At 26.5% G+C, this 20,513-nt stretch overlaps 5 protein-coding genes across 5 annotated transcripts in view; 4 read left to right on the top strand and 1 right to left on the bottom strand.

The window, feature by feature from the left end:
* LOC132924526 (uncharacterized) overlaps positions 1-20,513 on the top strand; it is a 285,094-nt gene that overhangs the window by 146,386 nt on the left and 118,195 nt on the right. The window lies entirely within an intron of this gene.
* On the top strand, positions 984-1,975 carry LOC132927453 (death-associated inhibitor of apoptosis 2-like). The gene is made up of 2 exons (XM_060991990.1): positions 984-1,418; positions 1,889-1,975. Exons 1-2 carry the CDS (start codon positions 1,076-1,078, stop codon positions 1,924-1,926), a joined length of 381 nt encoding a protein of 126 aa, XP_060847973.1. The 5' UTR covers positions 984-1,075; the 3' UTR covers positions 1,927-1,975.
* LOC132925057 (uncharacterized) lies at positions 2,768-4,620 on the bottom strand. The gene is made up of 4 exons (XM_060989484.1): positions 3,681-4,620; positions 3,378-3,476; positions 3,118-3,314; positions 2,768-2,981 (listed from the first exon to the last, which is right to left on the bottom strand). Exons 1-4 carry the CDS (start codon positions 3,732-3,734, stop codon positions 2,837-2,839), a joined length of 495 nt encoding a protein of 164 aa, XP_060845467.1. The 5' UTR covers positions 3,735-4,620; the 3' UTR covers positions 2,768-2,836.
* LOC132927452 (uncharacterized) lies at positions 7,952-12,231 on the top strand. The gene has a single exon (XM_060991989.1). It carries the CDS (start codon positions 7,959-7,961, stop codon positions 11,490-11,492), a length of 3,534 nt encoding a protein of 1,177 aa, XP_060847972.1. The 5' UTR covers positions 7,952-7,958; the 3' UTR covers positions 11,493-12,231.
* Positions 16,071-16,956, top strand: LOC132926517 (uncharacterized). The gene has a single exon (XM_060990882.1). The coding sequence runs from the start codon at positions 16,071-16,073 to the stop codon at positions 16,812-16,814; it is 744 nt and encodes a 247-aa protein (XP_060846865.1). The 3' UTR covers positions 16,815-16,956.

Below are 20,513 nucleotides of genomic sequence, written 5' to 3'. Positions count from 1 at the left end.
TGAATACGTCAAATGCACGAGAGTAGTGTACGAAATATGGCCTATACATAAAGACCAAAAAAACGCTGATAGTAATTGAAATATACGTATTCCGTGGTTCAATATTTTTTCCGTATTAAACGCAAACAAATAAACGTATTTAAATCGGCCGCAGCCTGGTTTGTGCGGTACGACCGACTAAAGTACGGTCACCCGTATTCACAAGTTCGGAGATGAGTAAATTACGGCCTTTTGGATTAATATGGCCCTGTTTGCCCGTGAATCATAATATTTTAGGTTGTGTAAATTGTATAATAACTACGAAAAACATAAAATATGTATCTTCTCATCTGCCGCTCGTGTTTATTTTTATCTTTTGTATCCCGATTAAAAAAATATGCCCATCTCGGCGCTATACTTTAAAGGTTTCATACCAACTTCGCTGAATCTCATTTCATTGAAATTCTAGCTCAATGACGTCTCAGAGTAGTATGTATTTGTATGTTCTGAGCACTTTTGGGCAGGGAGATTTTAAAAGTTTAAGGGGGACTTTCCCCCTCAAGCCATTTTTTTTTTCCCTGTAACACGAAAAACACTGTTTTTTCAAAAACCATAATGTATGTTCTGAGCACTTTTGGGCAGGGAGATTTTAAAAGTTTAAGGGGGACTATCCGCCTCAAGCCATTTTTTTTTTCCCTGTAACACGAAAAACACTGTTTTTTCAAAAACCATAATGTATGTTCTGAGCACTTTTGGGCAGGGAGATTTTAAAAAATCAAGCGGGACTATCCGCCTCAAGCCATTTTTTTTTTCCCTGTAACACGAAAAAACACTGTTTTTTCAAAAACCATAATGTATGTTCTGAGCACTTTTAGGCAGGGAGATTTTAAAAAATCAAGCGGGACTATCCGCCTCAAGCCATTTTTTTTTCCCTGTATATCATACATATTGGTTACACTGTATCTTTTTAAAAAATGTTATAAATTGTTTATTTAATCCACTTTAGTTCAGTTAGTAATAAACCTTCGTTTGATCAAGTTCTGTTATTTTCTGTTAAAACATTTTTTTTGTAAGTGAATATTTTCAGTTTTAAAAAATGAATTTTCGAAAATTTAGCAACAATTTTTGCTCACTTGTTACTTTAGTACGAAACAATGTATATCCTGCACATCCACAATATACTACATTTTCATCAAGATTGAAAACATTCAATTTATTTCCACTAACTTCATCTCAAGATAAATACTCATTAGCTGAATGCGGTTTTATATATTCAGGAAAAAAAGATATCGTTGAATGTTTTTGCTGTGGACTTATCTTACATAATTGGGAAAAAGATGATAATCCATGGATCGAACACTCAAGATGGAATCCGAAATGTATATATGTTCTATTATCAAAAGGAAATCAGTTTATTGAAAATGTGATAAAAAAATACGGTAATATTAACAACATTTGTGAATGTAATTGTGAATCTAGGTCATATGATACTGTTTTCTGACAAATTGTATGATTCTAACTTCTAACTTTTTTATGCTATGGTAAATAAATATTTATTATTATAATAAATAATTTAATTGTGTTAATACATGATATAATACCTCGTGAACATGTGGCCTAGTGGGATAACGCGTCTAGTTTAAATTAAATATGTTAATGTTTATAAAATTTCAGGTTCTATGGTTAGGTAAGTAGGTAAGTATAATAGCCCTTTACTCGTTATCTGACTTGGCCACATGTTCACATTTTTTTTTTTTTTTTAAATGTCTATACCCCCCCCCCCCATAGGTTTAGTATATAATATGTAGAAGTAAATAAAAATTACTAGTTTAAGCTAAGCTTCCTACTGATCATATTCATACTTAAAAACAATAGCTCTTTACTACATTTTTTTTTTTTAATATTTTAGAAAATTATTGTTGTTCAAAAAGTGTTCACCATTGGTAGAACTCATCAACATATAATATGAATCCATCACTCGTTGTATCAAAATCAGTGTTCGATATCCGTCCTTTTAGCAAGAAAAGTGTGACGGTTGGACTTCTAGTTAATAAACAGATTTCAATTATTATATTATTAGAATGTAAATTAACTAAAAAAGTTGTAACGCTTGATCTAGAACAGTGGTGCACATTAATGTGTGAAAACAATTTTAATACAATTATTAATAATTTACATACTCGATGTAAACGTGTTAGAATTTCAGACAACTTTTTCTACTCTGTTAACGTAAACCAATCAACTATTGTTTTATATTCTAATGATAATTACATAACATTATCTCATGTTGATCTTCATCGTTTAAAACAATTACAACATTGTATAGACTTGTATATAGTTGAAAAACAGAAAAAGTTGGAATCATACCAAAAAACATTCGATACAGCTTACGCGTTAATCAAGGCTGACGTAAACGGGTTACCATTGTCTTGTCAACGAAACGAGTTTACAAACCAATATATTCAAAATTATGATTTCAGCTATAGCAATATACAAAGTGATGATATTTCATTCATGTACGAGCTATTACAATTTCATTTTAATTCTTTATCAAACATGATTTTGCAGGATTTAATAATATTGTAATAAAAAAAATATATATATATTTATGAATTATGACTTTTTCAAAATATTTCGCTATCGAAAAAAATATATCATTATTTATTAATACTGCTTATATAGTTATATATTAACTATTAATAATAATTTTTATATTATTTTTTTTTTTTTTATTTTAACCTATGAATGTATTATTTTTTTTTTTTATTTAAATAAAATAGACATAATATATTGTAATTAAAGTTTTATTATTTATTAAATGATTTCCACCACTATTATAAACATAGTTTATTACATATCAAATACGTGTAATTTTTTTCTTTGAATCCTTCATAAATCGGTCGAAAAGTGTTTGAACCAATTCATTTAGTTCACTCGATATGGCTTGGTCCTTTGCCTGATCGGTTATTGAAAGTTTCATCGAACACTCAGCATGTTTCCATCTATAAAAAATATTCATACAAAAATTATTTTTTATAATAATATCTTACTTTAAAAATAAATAACTATAGTATTAATGTATACTATAGTTATTTAGTTATATTCGAAGCGCGATAGTAAAATAATATTATATATCACCTGTCCTTAGAATCAACATGCTCAATGTTTTTTGTTTTATAATGCGACAACGTCCAATAGTCAGTCGATTTTTCGTCAGCAGGTGCCTTTACAATTAAAATCCCATCGTCTTGCCGAATGCTCATTGAATTTCTGACTTCGAGTGCAATTTTGTGATCTTTCATCATTTTCCCAATTTTATCTCGATAAGAAACATTCTTTTAAAAAAAATAATTTAATTATAATTTTGTTCACCTGATGGGTTATGTAAAATCACTCACTTTTTTCGATTTTTTTCCATTATTTTTTTTCTCACATACCCTCTTTTGACCACCCGGTTTTGTTCCAGTTTTTCTATCTTGCGCTTCTATCATATCCACCTATAACAATATTTAAGCGATTAGTTAATGTTTTTTAGTTTATACACAGTTTTAATTAAATGTTTAATAATTTCAACATTTAAAAAAGTAATAGTAACGTTATATTTATCTTTACCAACTATGGCTTAATATTTGATTCTATTTAAATATAAAATAATATATCTATATAAATATATAGACATATTTTTTTTTTTTTATACTTACATCGCTTACAGCAAAGGATTCTTCATCATCACTCCTAAATGAATTGACCGACATTATTTAGAATGAGAAGTACTTAGAAGTACTTAGAAAAGTATTTTAATTTAATAAAAAAATAGAAAACTATTTGTATAAAAACATGGACTCGCTGTAGACTCGTTGAAGTAGACTGAAAAAGTTATATCAAAAGGCTTCCTTATATATGTGTTCTCTCCCCGGTCACAAGTAGTCTGAGTTCATTATACGACCTCACCCTCGTTATTACATTCTTCAAAACCAGATTTCTTTTTTTTTTTTACCTATTTAATACATTAATCAATAATAACCTTTTCTTATTTACAGATAAGCAGATTTCATAGTTTAATATATAATATGTAAATAACTCAAATTAATAATAGTTCTGAGAATTGCCAGTATTTTCGAAACGTGTTCGACTGTTTTTATTTAAAGTTCATTATACGACTACGACCTCGCCACTATATAATCTTTAAACCCAGGGTTTTTTTACCTATTTACTATATTTTGACATTTAACAATAATAACAGGTTCTTATTTGCAGATATACAGATTTCATTTTTTTTTTTTTAGTATATAATGTACAAATATTTCAAATTAATAATAGTTCTGAGAATTGACAGTATTTTCGAAACGTGTTGGTCAATGTTTTTATTTAAAGTTCATTATACGACTACGACCTCGTCACTATATAATCTTTAAACCTAGAGTTTTTTACCTATTTAATATATTTAACAATAATAACCGGTTTTTTTATAAAGTTCATTACACGACCACGACATCATTACTATAATCTTCAAACCCAGGATGTTTTTATCTATTTAATATATTTTGGCATTTAGCAATAATAACTATTCTTATTTACAGATATACAGATTTCATATTTTTTAGTATATAATGTGCAAATATCTCAAATTAATCATAGTTCTGAGAATTGACAGTATTTTTCGAAACGTGTTCGTTAATGTTTTTATTTAAAGTTCATTATACGACTACGACCTCGTCACTATCGTTATATGATATAATCTTTAAACCCAGAGTTTTTTTTACCTATTTAATATATTTTAGCATTTAGCAATAATAACAGGTTCTTAATTACAGAAATGCGGATATCGTATTAAAATATAACCTCCGACTCTGTAAACATAATATGAATATCATAAAAAAAATAGTATACTTTCTATTAACACAATTGATTATAAGATTTTTAAAGAGATGGAAAATTGAGTACTATATAATAAGGAAACATTTTTTTAAAAACATTCAGTTTTATTGTGAACACAAGTATACGCAGAACACCAACATTTTTTTTTCAAACATCTACAGAAATTTAAATGTAAGTACTTATTGTTATTATTTCAGTTTTTATTGTATTATATAAAATTATTTATAATGAATCTAAAATTTTTTTTTAAAAAAATAAATAAATAGTTGAATATAATACCAACTTTTATCATAATAACGCTACAGTAATGTAGCCTATATTATACGTCAGGTAACATTTTATTTAAAACAAAATAAACGATAATAATATGATAAAATTCAATATTTTCGTTCTTAAACTGTGATATGAACTTGGTTTTTTTATTATTATTATTAAGGATAAAAGAAATATCGATAATATTATAACCATTAAAAGAATATTAAAAATGATCTAATACAAGTTTTTTTTATTTGTTTAAAATTTTTTCTATCGGTCTATTTTATTTAAATATTGTCTATTAATGAAATAAATTAAACATTTTTTTTTTAACCATTTTTATTACTAGTAATAGTCCTAATCTATACTTAACAATAAAAAAAATATATAATATAAATACTTATAAATTAAAGAATAATACAATGGAATCTCAAATCAAATATGTCAACACATTAATCGAGGAAAAATTAAATCAAAGACAGCAAAATGATGAATTTTCAAATAGAGAGGAAGAAATTAAAAAAGAAAAGATTAGAATAATAAATAAAAATATTCGTCAGGCATATAAAAAAAAAAATACCGAACCTAGTAGAAATAATAAATTTAAGAGATGAAAAAAATAACATTTTTAAGCGAGTACAATTATACTAATTATATTGGTTTACAATGCGTTATTGTTATTATTTCAGTTTTTATTGTATTATATAAAATTATTTATAATGAATCTAAAATTTTTTTTTAAAAAAATAAATAAATAGTTGAATATAATACCAACTTTTATCATAATAACGCTACAGTAATGTAGCCTATATTATACGTCAGGTAACATTTTATTTAAAACAAAATAAACGATAATAATATGATAAAATTCAATATTTTCGTTCTTAAACTGTGATATGAACTTGGTTTTTTTATTATTATTATTAAGGATAAAAGAAATATCGATAATATTATAACCATTAAAAGAATATTAAAAATGATCTAATACAAGTTTTTTTTATTTTTTTAAAATTTTTTCTATCGGTCTATTTTATTTAAATATTGTCTATTAATGAAATAAATTAAACATTTTTTTTTTAACCATTTTTATTACTAGTAATAGTCCTAATCTATACTTAACAATAAAAAAAATATATAATATAAATACTTATAAATTAAAGAATAATACAATGGAATCTCAAATCAAATATGTCAACACATTAATCGAGGAAAAATTAAATCAAAGACAGCAAAATGATGAATTTTCAAATAGAGAGGAAGAAATTAAAAAAGAAAAGATTAGAATAATAAATAAAAATATTCGTCAGGCATATAAAAAAAAAAATACCGAACCTAGTAGAAATAATAAATTTAAGAGATGAAAAAAATAACATTTTTAAGCGAGTACAATTATACTAATTATATTGGTTTACAATGCGATAGACGCATACGCAAAAATTTATCAAATTTGTATGATCAACTAGACGATCTAAAAAATGGTAATTGCGAATTTGTTTCTATATTAAATTATAATCGTCCGATTTCAAATCACTAGTTATTCAATTAACCATATTTAATTTAGTTTTATTTTAATGTTATTATTGATTAAACTATTATTAATTGTTATTTTTATAAAATAAAAAAATAAATATATCAACATTCTGAATTATTTTTTTTACTTTAACAAAAAAATAAAGAATATTAGGTATACACTGAACCTAAATAGAAAATAAACATTGCTAATGATATGAAACTGTTTTAATATAAATAATTATAAAGATGAAGATAAAAAGTTTTTTTGAAAAGCGGAAATTTAAGTTAATCATAGAATAATGAGTACTATTTGTATCAACAATAAAATAAATATTAAATATTATAATTATGTTTTTCAAAAAATACTGTCCATTTATAATAAATAGCATGTAATACATTTGGTTAACATTAATTTTCAATCTTAACTCGTCAACTATTGATATGAAATAAGACAAGTATTGTTTTTGTAAATAGTTCATATATTCGTAAAATTTTCATAGAAAATGACCTTCTGTAGATGTGGTCGGTTGTATGAATCAATGAATCTAGCGTACAGATGGCAAAGCTCCAGTGACTTTTATAGTTCCACATTACACTCGTTTTGTGTGTCGCTTAGACGATTCGTTAACATTTATAACCGACCCGAATCCGATAATTCGGTGGCTACAACGGTGTGGAATAACATATGAAACTATTTTAAAAACTAAGTTTTATTCGAGTCAATAGTTGGTTTAGTAAAATATATTTAAAAAAAATTTTTCATATTTTTTTAGATAAAATATATAATACAAAAAAATATTTTTTATAGAAAAAATGGATTTAGAAATGGATTATGCACATCCATTATTTGATCATATCAAAAACGAAATCAAAAGACTAAAAAATGAAATGGATAACAACGAAAAACAAGAAATACTAGATCAGAGAGAAAGAAAAACTGCGCTAACTTTAATTAAAAGAGACATTAAAATGTTAAAACATGAAAAATTTTTAGCAAAAACATACTCATTTGACACAGAAAAAGAAAAAAATTTAAAAGAAAGAATAAAAAAATTAAAGGAAACACAACAGCTTGTGAAAAATTATTATGCCCTTTATTCGTATACAAGTTTTGAAAGAGATAATTCAACTCATAACCTATGCAATAAATTTTATGTATTATTACGCGACATGAAAGCACTAACAGAACCTATTGATTTTATTAATTAAATTTATATTACTTGAAACATTAGATATTATTTATTTTACTCAATGATTTTTTTTATTTAATAAAAATAAAATATTTATATATATTTAAAGAGAAAAAAAAATGTTTTTTTTATTATAGCCTTACTATGAAAAGAAAAGTAATTACAAAATATCAGCGTATGAATACGTCGGGAACCGGAATGATTGAAATCGAGAGATTTAAAAAATGTTCAAAAACTTTCATCATCAAGAACAGCAAGAAATATACAGACTATAAATCATTTTTTAGTTATATTTCAGATAAGCTAATTTCTAAGTTGAAAAAATCATGTTTAAATACATCGATAAAATTTAATATACATGTTGACACTGTTTACGAACGTCCAGTAACCCATGATATTCAGGATATGGCTTTTAAAACTTCAAACATTTTAGCATGTAGTTCATCTGATTTTACTATTTTATTGAACAGAATGTTTAATAAAATATTAACTGAGGAATCAGAATTTATTGCAAAAGGTTCAGGTTGGTCACTTGTATCAATAGATGGGTTACAATTAAGAATTAATTTAGTAAACCCTTTGAAAGGAAGTTCATATATTGATTTACCTATATTTATAAAAAAAAAAAAAGCCATTATAAATGTTAGAAATAAAGATGAATATTGTTTTAAATATTCTATACTTAGCAAATATGATAAACGTTCGAATAAATCACGATTTAACCAAACGTATTTCAATATTCTAGAAAAAAAAAGTGGATTAAATTTTAAATGTATTGATTTTCCGACACCAATAAAACAAATAAAAAAATTTGAACGTCTAAACAATGTTTCAGTTAATATTTATAGTTTAAATAATAAAAGTAATATTTTTCCTTTATGTATAAGTAAAATAGAAAGAAAAAATCATTTTGATCTATTTTTATACAATAACGATAAAACATTACATTATTGTTATATTAAAGATTTCTCAAGATTTATTAGAAGTCAGAAAACTAAAAATTGTTCTAAGTTAATTATTTGTAAGAGATGTTTTACAATTTTCGGGAATAAACCGTGTAAAAGTAAACTTTGGGGTGAAGAAGGATTGATTAAACATAAGCAAATGTGTGATAAGAATGAATTAGGAAGACCAATAATGTTTGAAGAAGGAAAAGATGATGAATTCATATATTTTAAAAGTTATAAAAAAACCAATAGAATACCGTTTGTTATTTATGCTGACTTTGAATGTATTTTAAACCCTAAACAGACTATAGAGTTGAATAAAAGTAGTAAAAAATCTAAGGTTTCTAAAACCCATATTACTCATTTACATGAAATTATGAGTTATGCGTTTTATGTAAAAGTTGACTATGACAGTATAACAGAAAAGCTATTGCATCAATTTAAAATTCCAACAAAGATAATAATGTATAGAGGTAAAGATGCAGCAAAAAAGTTTATGGAAAATATGATCGATATTGGAAAAAAGATAAATGATGTATATGAAATTAATATACCAATGACTACATTGACTGAAACGGAAGAAAAACAATTTCAGAGAGCGGAGGTTTGTGAAAAATGTTTATTATCTTTTAAAAAAAATAATTTATTAAAGGTTAGAGATCACTGTCATTTTACTGGTAAATATAGACAATGCCTTTGTCTTAAATGTAATTTTGTAATAACTAATCCATCATTTGTTCCAATTTTTTTTCATAACTTATCCTACGATAGTCATTTTATAATTCGAGAACTTGGTTGTGATAATAATGATATCCATGTTATTCCGAATTCATCAGAAAAATATATATCCTTTAGCAAAGAAATTGCTCCCAGATTTAGTATAAAGTTTGTTGACACATTCCGTTTTATGGCCTCCTCATTAAGCGAACTTGCAGAAAATTTGTCTGAAGATAAATCAAGGTTTAGAGAAACTCTAAAAATATTTTCTAATAAAAAATTAGATTTAGTCACACGAAAAGGGGTTTTTCCTTATGAATATATTGATAGTTGGAGTAAATTAAATGAAACTCGTTTGCCTCCGAAATCTGTATTTTATAACTCTTTAAAAGATGAAGAAATTAATGATGATGATTATTCTCATGCTAAAAAAATATGGAGAGTATTCGATTTAAAAACTTTGGGTGAATATAGCGACCTTTACTTGAAAACTGATGTAAGTATATTAACGGATGTATTTGAAAATTTTAGAGATTTATGTTTATCTACTCTTAAACTAGATCCTGCTCATTATATGACTGCTCCAGGATTTGCTTTTGATTGTATGCTTAAATATACTAAGGTTAAATTAGAAAGATTAAAAGACTTTAACATGCTTTTGTATTTCGAAAATTCGATCCGAGGTGGAATAACTCAATCAACTAAAAGATATGCTAAAGCGAACATACCAAACATTAAAGGTTTGAACTATAATCCGAATAAACCAATTACATGGTTAACGTATCTCGATTGCGTGAATTTATATGGAAAGTCGATGTTAACTGAACTACCTTTTAAAGATTTTGAATGGGTTGATGACTTGGATATAGATGTTACAAAAATTCCAAACGATTCAAAAGTTGGTTATATATTAGAAGTCGATATTGATTACCCTAAATATTTACATAAAAAACATAACGATTTTCCATTTTTACCTTTAAACGAATGTCCTCCAAATTCAAAAGTTAAAAAATTAATTACTACGTTATCACCGAAAAAAAATTATATTATACACTATAAAAATTTGAAACAAGCAATTGCTAATGGACTTAAATTAAAAAAAATTCATCGAGCTATCCGATTTTCACAAAGTAAATGGATGGCCCCATATATTGAACTCTGTACAAATATGAGAGTAAAAGCTAAAAACAACTTTGAAAAAAATTTTTGGAAGTTATTAATTAATAGTGTTTTTGGTAAATGTATGGAAAATGTGCGTGCTAGAATTTCTTTAAAGTTGGTTTCATCAACTAGAAAAGCAAGTAAATTAATGATGAAAACTAACTTTAAAGATAGAACTATATACTCTGAAAATCTTATGGCTATTCATCAACATAAGGAAACTATTAAATTTGATAAAGCAATTTATGTAGGATTCGCAATTTTAGATGTTTCAAAAACATTTATGTATGATTTTCATTATAATGTAATGAAAAAAAAATATGGTAACAAAATAAATTCTTTATACTCGGATACAGATTCTATGGTATATGCTATTCGAACACACAATTTTTTTAATGATATAAGATATGATTTATCACCGTTTTTTGATACATCAAATTATCCTATCGATCATTATTGTTTTAGTGAAATTTATAAAAATCAGCCTGGTTATTTCAAAGATGAAATGGGTGGAAAAATTTTAAAAGAATTTGTTTCATTAAGACCGAAATTATACGCTTACAGAACTGTGGACGACATTGAGGTAAAAAAAGCTAAAGGTGTAAAAAAATATGTAATTGAAAAACATATGCAATTTAGACATTATAAAGAAATATTAAATGCATATATAAACCATAAAAATGTTGATGATAAACAAACATGTAGAAACATGAATTTTATTCAATCGAATAAACATATCGTCCATTCTAAAACAATGAATAAACTTGTATTAAGTGCTAACGATGATAAACGTTATATAATGAATGATGGGATTAAGACACTAGCGTATGGACATTACAAAATTAAAAAATAATAATAATAATAAATAAAAAAATAAATTACATACATTAAAAAAAATCTTTATTTTAAAATATCTGCTGACGATATCCACGAATTATGACTTGAATCGAAACCCATCCATTTAACAAGCATTTTATCTTTAACTTTTTTTATAATACGCTCAATTAAAAAGGTGTTCGGGAAATCAGTTAATTTAATTTCTTGTTCATAAAAACCTCCTAGAATTATATTATTTGATTCATCCTTTAGTTGATAAGTTATCGGGTTTGTATGTAAAACTTTTGTTATTGTAAAAATTTCCGTTGTCCAATTCGGTGTATATCCTTTACTAAATATATGTTTGTATTTTGATATTCTCACTTTATCATTAATTTTAAGTTTTGGTTTATAAAATGTTTTATTATCTATTTGTACATTTGATTTAATTTTACTTGTATTCATTCGAGCTTCATACGGTGTACACTTAATTGTTCTATGTTTTGTATGATTATAATTATAAATAATTTTTGTTATTGTATTATACCAATTCCATGTACCTGTTGCAGTAAAATGTTTATATATATTATTTTTAAGTGTTCGTATAACACGTTCACCAATTGAACACTTGATAACGCTATACGAACTGTAATGTTTAATTTTATATTTTTTCATTAAATCTTGAAATTGATTGTTATAAAATTCTGTACCATTATCTGTTTGTAATAATTTTGGATTAGCTTGTTTTAATATATTAAACATACCTTTTGTACATTCTTTTCCTGTTTTATTTTTCAATGATTCTACCCATACATATTTTGTGTATGTATCTATAACAACTAAAATGTATTTAAAACCAAGATTTTGATTGGAATGAGATTGCATGTCCATTAAATCAGCTTGCCAAAGGTCATCCTTAAATCGTGTTATTACACTACGTCTAGGAAATATTTTTCTTGCAGGTCGATGTAGCTCATTGGCTATACACTCTAATGTAGACATTATACTATTATATTCCTTTCACGTAATTCTTCTAAAATAGATATGATTTCATTATTTACACCAGTATTACCAGCAATTCGAGATGATGTTATAAGATTTAATCTAGTAACTAATTCATTCGGATCATCATAGTACACTAATTGTGTTTGAGGTATTACATCTTTATATAAACCGGAACCTTTCTTAGTCGTTGGCGATAAACTAAATTTAAATAGCTGACCTGTTGGAGGTTCTGTAATTTTAGAACTATTCGTAGGAGAAGAAAAATCAAATGAAGCATTTTTTATGTTTGAATCATCAATAACGTTTCTTCGTTTAGCGCTTGAACTAGATAAAAAGTTATCAAATTGTTTTAAATTTAATCGGGAATTTGGAGTTTTAATTTTTGCGTTATTAATTTTTAATATTTCCTCGTTTAATTGTTTTTCTTCAATTTTCATTCGTTCATAAAGAGGTTTTACAACATTCATCCATTTGAAATATCCTGAAGTTTTAGGTTTCCCGTCTGCTTTTAAAAAGACTTTAGTTATTTTTAAAATATTATAATATGATTCCATGTCTTCCATAGTCATATTTTTTGGTACTTTTTCACATAATAAAGACCAAAGTCCTTTAGTCCAAGGATAGTAATTATCGAGCAAGTGTAATTTACCGTGTTCGAAAGTAACAGGCATATTTGATATTTTAAGTTGATTATTAACCGCATCGTAATGCATACCATAAGATTTATCATAACGTTGTGATTTAGGATTTGAAATTAAAAAATTGTCAAACGATGAATTCAGTACACTATCGCTATCTTCATCACTAGCGTACACGGTTTCTTCTTTTTTGATAGTGTCGGAAATATGTGAAGTGTTTTTTTCTGACAGTGTACTCAATGGTTCCAGTAAAGGTTTAAATGTATCACGAAAATAGTTATCAGAATCTATAATACCACGCTTCATATCCATTATTTTACGTTTGATATTTTTTTTTGATGTTACCAAATTTTCTAACAAAACTTTGTCTTTATTCATTGCAAATAATAAACTTGATATAACTGCTTCATCCGACTTTAGATAATACTATGCAGATTTTAATACTATTACAACTGTATTTATATTATTATTTTATTTTAATGAAAGAATGGAAACCACATCTATATCTACCTTCATTCATTTCACGTGTTTTATCGATAACCATAAATCCATAATCATTATGATTCCAACATAGATGAGAAATTTTCCGAAATTCAGAGAAATCCATATCTGCTGATGAATGGTCATTGAATATATGGCGTAAATTCGTATCATCTTGTTTAAGTATTATTAAAAAGTTTGAGTTATCTCTTACTAACTGTTTTGGTATTTTAGAATATGTTTGTGCTAAATAAAATACAGAACTAGCACCTGAATGTCTACACATTGAGAAGAATTCTCTAATTACAGATTGTGGATCACAAATCACGTCATCAAAAATTATGATAGAATTTTTCTTAGTTAAGTTTGGTTTTATAACTTTATCAGCACTTGAAAAAATGAAAAAATTGGCACCTTTTATATCATCTATTATTTTTTTTAGTAAAACATATTTTTCTTGATTAGAAGTTTTAGAGTATAAATAGATATTCTCAAATCTTAATCCGTTTTCATGCGTGATTAGGTTATACATTATATTTGTTTTACCTGAACCACTAGGACCAACTATAATAGCACGTATAGTATCAGGTAATAATGGTCCGTGTCTTGATGGTTTCTTTATTATTTGAGCATCTACATTTAAAATATCTAATTTATCTTTCTGTACAATCAAATCCATTTTCTTATAAATACTCTAGAATTTTCAAATTATAATCAGTTATAGATAATGCGTTCAACACGTAAGTGGGAATCAGATAAGACTGGCAAAGGTTTCGTAAATTTCCTTATAAATAGTCTCCCGTTTGAAGCCCATGTTCCAAAATATCAGTATTGTGGACCTGGTACGAAATTAAAAAAGAGGTTAGATCGTGGCGATAAAGGAATAAACCCATTGGATACTGCATGTCGTGATCACGATATTGTGTATGAAACTAGCAAAAATTTAGAAGATAGACATAACGCTGATAAGGTGTTAGAACTCCGTGCTTGGGAAAGATTTAAAGCAAAAGATACACCTAGAAAAGAGAAAATTGTAGCGTACGCAGTAGCTAACACAATGAAAGCTAAAAGAAAAATAGGTATGGGCTGTAAAGGTAAACGGGGACGTGTTAATAAAATAAAAAATGGGACACGAGCTGCGATAAAAAAAAAAAAGGTTAAGAAAAATTATAGAGGTAAAAGAATGATTCTAGCACCGGGTCAGACAGGTGGTGCAATTCCCTTAATACCTATTTTCGCAGGATTATCAGCACTTGGTAGTTTAATGTCTGGAAGTGCTAGTGTATATAATGCAATCCAAAATTCAAAAAGAAAAAAAGGTAACGGATTAAAAAATAAAGGATCAAGAAAAAAAAACTGATGAAAACGTTACCTAATAGACCACTTACATCTAGAGATATTATAAAATATGTTACAAAGTTTAATATCAATCATTTCCGTGGCGTCTTTTCACGAGATGACTTGCCTAAAAAACCTCATCAGATTGAATGTGGTATATTAAACTTAGACGTATCTTCAGGTGATGGAAGTCATTGGGTAGCGTTTTATAAAAATAAAGATAAAGTTATTTATTTTGATAGCTTCGGTGATTTACCTCCACCAATTGAATTACAAAAATACTTTAAGGGAAACAAAATTATATATAACTATTCAAATTATCAAGATTATAACACATTTAATTGCGGACATTTATGTCTTGATTTTTTACAATGTATGAATCAATCACATTAAGTTTGACAGGTAATGATACTACATTATCTGCAAATTATTTTCCATCTCTAAACGTCAACGAGGACTCGGAAATAGCTTTGATATGTTTACAAACGTTTAATTCATTTCCGAACATAAATTCAACTAATAACAGATTGGAAATAGAAGTTATCGGAGACACAGATAATAGATTTATTGAAAATGCGAAATTTGTATATGAATTTGAAGAAGGTTATTATGACATTGATGATATTAACAATAAAATTGGTAAAGAGTTATTAACCTTTAATAAACTAAAGAGAACATATTTATCATTCAGTATGATTATGGATCATATAGATTTTAGAACACATATAAGATGTGATGGAAGGCTATATTTTGATATTCCAAACAGTATAGGCTCTGTATTAGGGTTTGAAAAAAAAAAATATTTTTCACGCGATGATCTTCACCGATCAGAAAAAGCTGTAAATTTGAACACAATTAATTGTATAAAAGTATTGTGTAATGTTTCACAAGGTTCATTCAACAATCATCTTCAAAGTCATTCAATTTATGAGTTTTTTCCGACCGGTAGAACAGGAACAAAAGTGACTCAATCACCACTAAACCTTATATATTATAAACTTAACAAAATAAATATCGATTCAATAACTATTCAATTAGTTGATCAGAACAATAAACCGATTGATAATTTCAAGGAGACATTAACAGTTGTTCTACATATTAAACGTCATGGATCTTAAAACTAATTTAAATTTAAAGTTTTTCTAGAAATAAATATGTATGAATCAATCACATTAAGTTTAACTGGGAATGAAACCACACTATCTTCAAATTATTTCCCGTCTCTAAACGTGTACGAAGACTCTGAAATAGCTTTGTTATGTTTACAAACGTTCAATTCGTTTCCAAACATAAATTCTTCTAATAACAAATTTGCAATACAAGTAATAGACGAGTATAATAATAATAATAATGAAAATATATGTTATATTGCATTAAAAACGGGATGTTACGAAATTGTAGATATTAACCGTCAAATTAAGAAGCAAATAAATTCTTACAATGAAGAAAATGGTACAAAAATAACATTCGATATTTCAGTTGACCATAATGATTTTAGATCATACATACAATGTAATGGTATAATTATGTTTAATATGATTAATGGGATAGCACCCATATTAGGATTTGAAAAACGAGACTATCCTCCGGAGTATGTAACTCATCGATCGGAAAAAGCTGTAAATTTAAACACAATTAATTCTATAAAAGTGATGTGTAATATAGCTCAAGGATCATTCAACAATCACCTTCAAAGTCATACGATTTACGAGTTTTTTCCGAGTGAAAAGACTGGGACAAAAGTTGTTCAATCACCGCCAAATTTAATATATTATAAATTAAATAAAATAAATATTGATTCAATAACTGTACAATTAGTTGATCAGGATTTTAATCAAATCGAAAATTTTGGTGAGACATTAACAGTTGTGTTACATATTAAACGTTACGGTTCTTAAGATGGGATTAAAATTCAATATAAACCCATTACTTCACGTTAATCGAGCTAGTCACACAACTAAAGTGTTACCGATAACACCGACTAAAGTAAAAAAATTAACGGTGAAAAATAAAAAAATTTTAAAGGCTCTTGGTTATAAACTAAATCATAATGCCTGAAAGTGATATTTTGGATATAAGTTCACGGTTCGAAACGGATTCTAAAATTACGAAAATTGAATATCATTCATATACACCGTATACAACTTCATTTAATAATAATGATGAAATACGTATATCAATCCAGCAAACAGATGTTTATCCGTATCTGCATGAAAGTTTTATATTTATAGAAGGTTCAATATCAGATGCTACAAAAGTAAAACTTTCTAATAATGGTTTTTCCTATCTTTTTGAACAAATACGACTTGAAATCAATGGGATAGAAGTAGATAGCACACGTGCACTTGGTATTACAAGCTCATTGAAAGGTTATCTATCAGGTACGCCAGATAACTTTAATTGTTATGAAAATGCGGGTTGGATTTTTAAAAATAATACAAACCCTGTAAATGTTAATGGTGAATTTAGTGCCTGCATTCCGCTGAAATATTGGTTAGGTATATTTGAAGACTTTAAAAAAATATTAGTTAATTCTAGATTAGAACTAATATTAACTCGAAGTCATAGTGATTTAAATGTGCTAAACGTAAAAACTAGTGGAAGTGCTACTTCTGGAAAAGTTGTTTTGAATAAAATTGTTTGGAAGGTACCACATATCACTGTTGATGATGAAGAAAGGTTGAAATTATTAAAACTTATAGAAAAAGAAAAAAGTTTGTTTATCCCGTTCAGATCTTTTGAAACCTTTGAATATCCTGAACTCGGGACCACTAAAAAAGTTGTATGGAACCTGAAAACTGCTTCGAAATTAGAAAAACCTCGTTTCATAATAATTGGGTTACAAAAGGGGCGTAAAAATTCAATAGAAAAAGATTGTAGTGTATTTGATCATTGTAATCTAACAAATGTAAAAGTTTTATTAAACTCAATAGCTTATCCGTATGATAACTTAAATTTAGATTTTTCTAAAAATAATTTTACCTTATTATATGATATGTATACATCATTTCAAGAATCATACTACGAAAAAAATATTCGGAACCCAATATTAAGTCCTTCTACTTTTCTAACAAACGCTCCAATTGTAGTTATCGATACTTCGAAACAGAATGATTCAGCAACAGCTTCATCAGTAGATGTTCAACTAGAAATTGAATCATCAGAACCTCTTACAGGTGTAACTGCTTATTGTTTATTAATTCATGATCGTATTGTAGAATATGTACCTTTCACTAGAGAAGTAAGAAAACTAGTATAAATAATTTAGAATTAAGGATGTATAATATTTGATGAAAAAACATATTATTAAATTATTTTTTTTATTTTAATCAAACAGTGTTCTTATTCAATAAAAAAAACAATTATTTTTTAAAAAAAAGTGTGTAAAAATCAATTCTAGATGTGTTTTTTCGTGTTACAGGGAAAAAAAAATGGCTTGAGGCGGATAGTCCCGCTTGATTTTTTAAAATCTCCCTGCCTAAAAGTGCTCAGAACATACATTATGGTTTTTGAAAAAACAGTGTTTTTTCGTGTTACAGGGAAAAAAAAAATGGCTTGAGGCGGATAGTCCCGCTTGATTTTTTAAAATCTCCCTGCCCAAAAGTGCTCAGAACATACATTATGGTTTTTGAAAAAACAGTGTTTTTCGTGTTACAGGGAAAAAAAAAATGGCTTGAGGCGGATAGTCCCCCTTAAACTTTTAAAATCTCCCTGCCCAAAAGTGCTCAGAACATACATTATGGTTTTTGAAAAAACAGTGTTTTTCGTGTTACAGGGAAAAAAAAAATGGCTTGAGGGGGAAAGTCCCCCTTAAACTTTTAAAATCTCCCTGCCCAAAAGTGCTCAGAACATACAAATACATACTACTTCTCAGTGTTCTAAAAACTTAATAGTATTCCTAAATTCGCCGACAGATAATAATAATAATAATATTAACAAAAACTAATATGACAATTATGTTAACATCGATAACGTTAAATTCAATATTAAAATGTTTTCTACACATTGAATGTAATGGTTGAAAATTAAATCTGAATAATATCACGATTTTTTTATTGGTAAAAAACTAAATTCATAAAATGCATAGAATACCTATGGGATAAAACAAAATATGTAATATAAAATGCTTACACAATTATAAAAATTACATTTTGTTTATACCTAAAGTAACAATATTATACGTACCTTGTATACGAACATATACATTTTTTTTTTATGGCTGACGTACGGCTTTCGTATAGCTGACGTATTTCTTAAATAATATAATTCATTTAGTTACAATTATACGTATATATTATATTTAATATAACCTTTACAGTGACTTATTTTATTTAACAATTTTTTATTGGACAACAGATCTATAGCTTTTTTAACCCAACAAGAATATAATAATAATATAACAGTATTGCAAATTTATAACTATAAACGTTGCAATAATCTGAATTTAATACATTAAATAACTAAACGAAATTACTAGAATATGAGTAAAATTAAAATTAATTGAAACTAATGATGACACAAAAAGAGAAGGTTATAGTTATCTTCTTATAGACTAATTCAATTGTCACTACTAGAACGTCGTTGTTCGACAATAATTTAATAAATACGAGATAAAATAATTTTTTATTATTTCTTTTTTCTTTTAATTATTTCTAACTCAATTCATAATTTACCAATAATGAACAAAACAATAACAATTATTATAAAACAAAATTACTTACAGCTGAACACGAAGCGTAAACTAACAGTCACTTACATAAACTTAAATAAAAAATAATACAAATTTCACTAGTAAAAATTGGGAATATTAATGAATTAGAAAACAAAATACAATTTATTATTGAAAACAATTGAGACGAGGAACTACACAATAATTACGGCGATTTTGGTAGGTGCTAGTAAAAACGAATAATACCACTTCTTATACCTAATATGAGTTGTGATTTATGGTTATTATTAGTGCGCGTTTTTCAATATAAATAAAACATAGTATAATTTTCACATGAAAAACTTCAATTTAAAGATATTTCGGATTAATTAATTATCTTGAGAACTATAACTAAATTGGAACCGAATGTATGTAATTTTTATTAAATTAATTTCTATAAAATATGCATCCTTTTGCCCATTACGATACTCTGAAATATGACAGTATTTTATTACAATATCACATTAATACATTTAATTATTATTTAATCTAGTAAATATATCTGTTCGTTGTAGAATACAAAGGTTCACATACGTACGTTGTTAACAGATGACAAATACGCAATAGTAAATATGGGCGTTGGCGTTTTCTTACATAATAATTCACAAGACAGATATTATACAATTAACTCACTATCATTTATATTTTCGGTTATGTGCGTGTATATGTCAGGGCTGTTGATTATGAATTAACCGCTGTTTCGGTGGCAACTTCACAAAAAGCGATCACCTTATAGTGAATGAAATTGCACGGAGACAATTAATATCTTCAGTCGTTGTGCCTTTGAATTTATTACCAATTGACGGCCACAACAAATGTATCAGAGACTATCAAAACTTTTCATTATTCATTGGGTAAAAACTTTTAGTTCCCGAGAGAGTGACCGATG

The sequence above is a fragment of the Rhopalosiphum padi genome, chromosome 3 (genome assembly GCF_020882245.1).
Source record: "Rhopalosiphum padi isolate XX-2018 chromosome 3, ASM2088224v1, whole genome shotgun sequence".
NCBI lineage: Eukaryota > Metazoa > Arthropoda > Insecta > Hemiptera > Aphididae > Rhopalosiphum > Rhopalosiphum padi.
The sequence above is the reverse complement of the archived record's forward strand: the minus strand, read 5'-3'. Positions and strand labels throughout refer to the sequence as shown.